The sequence below is a fragment of the Rissa tridactyla genome, chromosome 21 (genome assembly GCF_028500815.1).
Source record: "Rissa tridactyla isolate bRisTri1 chromosome 21, bRisTri1.patW.cur.20221130, whole genome shotgun sequence".
In the NCBI taxonomy this organism is placed as follows: Eukaryota; Metazoa; Chordata; class Aves; order Charadriiformes; family Laridae; genus Rissa; species Rissa tridactyla.
In genome coordinates, this window is record NC_071486.1 from 4,024,162 (window position 1) to 4,030,420 (window position 6,259).

Consider the following 6,259-nt stretch of genomic DNA (forward strand, 5'->3'; position numbering starts at 1 on the left):
GTAGGAGCAAGGGGGACTGAAGGGGAGAATGTTAGGACTCCTGGTGTCGTTTCTGCTTTGCTGCTGGGTTTTTTGGGCTGGTCACCAGCTTCACCCACCGCCTTGAGGGGCTGGAGCAGGTCCCCAACCCCCTCATCACCTCCCAATTCCCTCACTGCGTCCTCGGGGCTGGGAAAGCCGGGAAGCGAGGGCAGCCCGGCACGGCCGCGGGGGCCTCTCCTGCACAGCCGTCCAGCCGAGCGTGAAATGGGCTGAAAAGAAAAGGGACAGTGTAATGTTCCTGGGGCCGGGGGCGGAGGCTGTTCATCCCCCGCAGTGGCCGTGGTCCCCGGCACGGCTGCAGAGCGGGGCTGGCTGCGGCCGCTGTGTCGGTCCTGCCTTCCCATCCCTCTTCGCTTTCACCGCTTTGCAACCATTTCAGGGCACCCAGCCCCGTCCTGCCCTGCGTTGCTGGCCCTGTTGGATCCCTGTGACCCCCGGGACCATGGTCCCCAGTGCTGCCCTCGGAGCGGTGACCCCAGCCGGGTGCAGGATGCGGACCCTGGCCTGGCTGGGCATCACCAGCCTGTGTCTGGGGGCAGCTTGGGCTGTCCCAGCCAAGGAGGAGAGGAGGAAGGCAGAGAAGCCAAAAGCTGACCTTGTGCTCTATGAAAACCTGGATCTGGACAACTACGACCTGACGTTGGACAACTACGGCGAGATCCTTGACCTGAGCAACTATGAGGAGCTCTACGACTACGGTGACCTTGGTCCGAAGGTGAGGGGGATGCAGGAGAGCACCCGGTGCACGGGGCAGCTCTTCTCTGGGTGCACCCCGAGAAGGGGGCTTGGTCCAAGAGACGGATGGGGCACAGTTGGAGAACCAGCCTCTTGCACAAGCCTACGAGCCCTGGTGGCTCTTCCACCGCTCTTGCTGGTGGTTGGAAGGGCTTTACCTGGCCCTGACCTTCTCTGGCTTCCTTGTCCCCCCTTGGCCAGCGCATCGCTGCAGGACCGCTCATGGTCAGGACTGAGGACCATGAGGCTTCCCGCATCCCTCTGGGCAAACAGGGAGGGGACTTTCTGAGCCCCTGAGCTAGGAGAGCTCTCCAGGGAGGAGCTGACTTCCAACAAGACCTACCCAGTGCCCATGACCCCTTGGCCAGTGCCTTCTGCCCTGGAGGGGCGGGGGGGGAGGACTCTCTCGGCCGCCCCGGCCCTCACCCCCAGGCTGTGTTTGCAGATCGAGGTTGGCACCCTGGCTCCTCGTCCCAAGGACCCCGCGGCTCTCCCAGACCTGGGCGCCACAGCCAAAACCCCGAAGCTGCCGCCTCTGACCACCGCCGGCCCCGTCCACCCGGCACCCGTCCCTGCACAGGGTGAGTGCGGACCCCTGGGTGCACCACAGTGGTGGGGTTTGGTCCCCATGGGATGCAGCTACGCGTCCCAGGGGTGGCAGGATCGGTGTTCCGGAGGAAAGGGAGCAAATCCTTTTGCCACCAGCAGACAGCAGCAGCTGTTTGCTCGGCCCAGGGTGTTGTTGGGGGTGCGCCTTATCGCACAGCAGGCAGGGGGGCTGCAGCGAGACATTTCTGGGAAACAAGAGCTCCAGCAAAGCAGCAACATTTTAATGAGCAGAGGCATTGCGACAGTCGGACAGAGTAGCAATTAGATTAGTGACAATTAAAATCCTGTAGCGAGGGATAAATATCTTTATTCATTTTCTGTCACTCTGGACTGGGACAAATTAAGTAGGAGGCAAAGGGAAATTGTTGCCTTGCTGCTTTGAACTCCCCCACTAATGGATGCCGAGTCTCGCGGGCGCTGGGGGAGAGGAGAGGGAGCACATGCATGGGGGGGACATGACTTTACCCCTCCTGTCGCCCCTTCCCAGCTTGCCGGGACCCTCTCGCAGCCGAGATGGGTGTTTTGCTGTATGGAAAACTGTTTTCTTTTGTAGCGTTTCCTTCTGCGGGAAAAAACAAGGGGGCCAAGCGAGCCCTGGGTGTAACGCTGCTGTGCTTGGCAACCTTGGCATCTCCCCCTCTCCCGCGGGAGGCGTTTGGCCCTGAGCAGCTTCGTTTATTAGCAGCTCTTTTGGCTGGGAGTTCCTGGCCCTTCCCTTGCTGAGGTGCCCTGGGCGGTTTCGCTGCTGAAGGCGGTGGGGCGGTGAGAGCTCTGGGTGCTAAAGACCCACAGCACGGGCAGGGGTGGGCATGTCCTGCTGTCTCCCTGTGTGCTGGGGTGCTTCGTGGGGGGGGACGGGGGAGCCATGGGCTGCCTCTGCACCCCCAGCCCTGCCCAGCTGCCGGCTCTGCCTGTGCATCGGCACCTCCGTCTACTGCGACGACGCCAACTTGGAGCACATCCCGCCGCTGCCGCCGGAGACCACCTACCTCTACGCCCGCTTCAACCGCATCGGCACGATCCGGGCCAGCGATTTCACAGGGCTGAGTACGTGCAGGCAAAGGAAGGGCCAGGCTCTGCAATGGGGCACAGAGGGGATAAGCGGATCTGCGTAGGTCCCTCTTCATCCCCTCCCTCCTCTCCCACCAGAGAAGCTGAAGCGAATAGACCTGACCAGCAATTTCATCTCCTGGGCGGACGTGGACGCCTTCCGCCTGCTCCCCAGCCTGCAGGAGCTCATCCTGCCCGAGAACAGGCTGACGGCACTGCCCGAGCTGCCCCGCAGCATCGTCCGGCTGGATGCCCGTCTCAACAGGATCCCCAGCACCGGCCTCCAGCCTGAAGCTTTCCGGGTGGGTGCTGGGGCTGCCGGTGGATAAATCCAGGCTGGTTTTAACCCAAACCTGCCATGCCAAGGGTAGTGGGACTGATGCAGAGGGCTGGAGCGGGGCTGGGACCAGGGAGGTTCATCTCTCTGCTCTTCCCACAGGAGCTGAAGCAGCTGCAGTTTCTCCATCTGTCCGATAACCAGCTGGACTATATCCCGGCGCCCCTGCCCGAGAGCCTGCGCTCCCTGCACCTCCAGGTGAGACAAGCCCGGACCCAGGCTTGTCTGTACCTGAGTCTAGCAAAGCCCACCACCACCTCCCCCTCCTCCTTCTCCTTCTCCTCCTCCTCCTCCTCCCCATCCCTTTGAATCTGATTTTGCCCGTTGCCTCCCTGGCCAGAACAACAACATCCAGACCATGCACGAGGACACGTTCTGCGACAGCCAAGACCACAGCCAGATCCGCCGGGCGCTGGAGGACATCCGCCTCGATGGCAACCCCATCAACCTCAGCCTCTTCCCCAATGCCTATTTCTGCCTGCCCCGCCTGCCCACGGGCCGATTCTTCTGAGCCCCGTGGCCCCAAGGCTGGGAACTGAGGGCAAGCATCCCCGCACCCCCCGTGCCCCCACCCCGGACCCTGCTGCCCCACGGAAAATGCAGGGTTAGGGCAGGTAAATTTAACCCTGGTGTGAGCTGAGCCTCCGTGTAGGGGTGAACTCAGTTTTGGGCCAAACGGAGCAGGGGGTGGGCAGCTTTAATAAAATGGAGATTTTAAAAATGCATTTGGTGTCTTATTCTCAACAGCGAGAGCAGCGGAAAGCCCTCGCCCAGCCCAGCACTGCCTTGTGAACCGTGCTTGTTTGCAAACACGGACACTTCTCCATGTCCCATTTCTTTCTCGATTCCCCCCCGGGGCCTTGGGCAGACCCCTCCGTGTCTGCTTTCAGGGTTTCCTTAGGGTTTCCTGGCCAGGGACCGGGAGCTGCATTGCTCCAGAGAGGTGATGCTTTGGCCACATCAGGTTTGACCTGTGTGACCGGACTGTCCCCTCAGCCGTCCCCAGGTCCATCAGGTGGGTCTGTGTGGCTCCTGAGGATGTCAGACACCCAGGTGTGAGCTGTGGCCACAGCTAGGCTGTCCCCGTGTGCTCCAAAAGATGATTCAACAGGAAACCTCAGCACAGAGCAACTGGAGTCCTCCGTCACCTCACCCCAGCCCCGCTGCAGCCCCATGGCCCCTGCTCTGGGGGGACCCTGACCCCCACCGGGGCTGGGAGCTTTCCTGGTACCAAATGGGGTCTCCAGCATGAGCTCTGCCCAGAGGGAGGGTGTCCCTGGGTTTGGGTCTGCTTAAGCTGCGGAGAAAGGCTGGACCAGCACCGGAGCCTGCTCAGCCAAACGGCCCCAGGTCCAGCAGGAAAGAATCACTCGGAGGTAGTTAAAATATCTTGTATCATCCCAGCTTTCAACACCCGAAAAGAGCTGCCCAGTGGTGAGATATTTTAAATATAATGTATTCACCCTCTATATTTTTATACACATGTAACAAACACGCACACCATGAGAGGGATGACACATCCCTGGAGAATCCAGAATCCTGAACTGAAACCACTGAGCTCAGCCCACATCCTCCAGGCTCGGGGAGGCAAACTAAGGCAGCTGGAGAAAACCAAGCGAGAAGATCCAGCTTCTCATCTAGGGGCATGCCACGATCCCTGCCGGGCGCGGGTGCTGCCAGCCTGCCTCCTCGGCACAGCACGGGCACAAGCGTGCCGGCAGCCGGTGGCACAGAGCACATGTGTGTGCGCACCGCCTCTTGCCTTTCCTTTCCATGCAAAACCCCACTCAGATGTGGATTATGTCCATCCAAAAGCCAGGGCCCTTTGTAAATGGGAATTTGGAGGCGTTCCAGCCTTTCCTTTCAGGCAAGATCTAAAATGCTAAGATTTATTAGTGCTGTTGTCGTGTCATCTTCAAAACAGCTGGATCTATCTATCCCCTGTCCGTCTACCCCTCTATCTCTCCTCCTTCGCCATCCATCCTTTTGACACCTTCGCACTGTCCTTTACCGCCGGTGATCTCATCCGCTCCCGTGGGATGAACTGTGGCCGTGAGCCAGGCTGGGCTCCAGCGGGATGGAGTTGGCCAACTTTTCCCAAGGGCGAGCCCCGGTCCTTCGCGTTCATCCCACTAGATGGCAAGGCAGAGTGGTGGGAAATGCCTGACCTTCGCTTTGGGCTGCAAACTCAGCTCTCTGCTCTTTACCTCCCTTCTGGGGTGGTTTTAGCATCTCAGGGGCATGCCCACGCAGCTGGGGAATAGCCCAGGTGCTCGGTGTCGGCAGGGGAGGGATTTAAAGGAGCTGCAGAGGGGAGAGGAGGGTTTGCTCCGTGGGGGAGTAGGGTGAGGTAGGTGGAGGGATGTCTCTGGGGGCGAAGGGGGCTGCTGGCTTTGCAGAAACCAAACTTTTCTAAGAGCGATGGGGTGGTTCTGGGGGGGCTTTGCTGGGGGAGAGCTGAGGTGCAGCAGTGCTCTCCTGCCTCGGGTGGCTCTCAGGTCCCCTCGCACCCCTGGGAGGAGGGGGTGGGCTGCGGCAGCAGGTCTTCCCCAAAGCCCTGGAGGGCGCCATGCTGGGGCTACCTTTGGGAGGGGGCTGCTGGGGGCTCAGCCCCACCATTCTGCTGATGCAGCTATTAACTGTGCTCTTGTGTCCTTGTTGCTGCCACGTAGCAGGGTGGGGGGAAGAAACCAGTGCCTGTCTTTGCAGCATCATGTAGGGAAAAGCAGCCCCCTTCTGCTGCTGGCCCCGCAGCCCTTTCCCAGCCCGCTGAAGCACCTCATCCCCTCCGTGGGGATGGGATGTCCCCAGGCTCTCCCCGAGCACCCCAGCGGGGCTGGATGGATCCTGCCCTGGAGCTGGCGTGGAGGCACAGAGCCCTCCCCGGGGCTGGAGGTGTCAGTGGGCATTAGAGGGGCTCTGCTGAGCCCCGCTGCCGGCAGGACAGTCCTGCTCCAGCTCGGCAGCGTGTCCAAGACCCGGCCACCCCCTCTGTCACCCCTCCTGCCCACAGCCCCTTGTCCCTTAGGCTGTGGCTGGGCAGCTGGGAGTCCTGGCTCCTCTCCATGCCCTGGTGTCCGCACCTCTACCCAGCGGAGGGGCAGCGTCGTCGCCTGCGTTTTAAAGTCATTTCTGTGGTGGAGGCTTTATAGGACTGCTCAGCCTGTCCCGTGCATATATGCATGGAAGGGACGGTGCATCTCTGCTGAGATACATGTGCTGCTTCTGCCAACATGCCCCAGGCACTGCCTGAGCCCAGTGAATGGGGCTGGCAGAGAAGCCAGAGCCGCTTCGGGCACACAGGGATGGGCAGCAGCAGGGGAGGGAGCAGAGGAGCCCGAGAGAGGAATTAGAGCAGGGCCCGTGTTAGAAGCCATGAGCTGGAGCTGTGCAAAAGCATCGCTCTGATCTTGGGAGCGTTTGCTGAGTAACAGCAGGAGCTGCGGGGCTTCACAGTACTCTGTGATGGGAAACGGTGGCAGCCCC

The 6,259-nt window shown here is 60.9% G+C and overlaps 1 protein-coding gene across 1 annotated transcript; it reads left to right on the forward strand.

Moving 5' to 3' along the window:
- Positions 1-274: 274 nt before the first annotated feature.
- Positions 275-3,284, forward strand: OPTC (opticin). The gene is made up of 6 exons (XM_054181376.1): positions 275-757; positions 1,223-1,358; positions 2,275-2,433; positions 2,536-2,738; positions 2,876-2,971; positions 3,114-3,284. The coding sequence occupies exons 1-6, from the start codon at positions 275-277 to the stop codon at positions 3,282-3,284; spliced, it is 1,248 nt and encodes a 415-aa protein (XP_054037351.1).
- The last annotated feature ends 2,975 nt before the right edge of the window (positions 3,285-6,259 follow it).

What these genes read in the sequence shown, in the direction of transcription:
- OPTC (XM_054181376.1), top strand. Translation starts at nt 275, where the DNA reads ATGTTCCTGGGGCCGGGGGCGGAGGCTGTTCATCCCCCGCAGTGGCCG. An exon ending in CAGCGATTTCACAGGGCTGA is followed by an intron (nt 2,434 to 2,535) that starts GTACGTGCAGGC and finishes CTCTCCCACCAG; the next exon opens with AGAAGCTGAAGCGAATAGAC. An exon ending in TCCAGCCTGAAGCTTTCCGG is followed by an intron (nt 2,739 to 2,875) that starts GTGGGTGCTGGG and finishes CTCTTCCCACAG; the next exon opens with GAGCTGAAGCAGCTGCAGTT.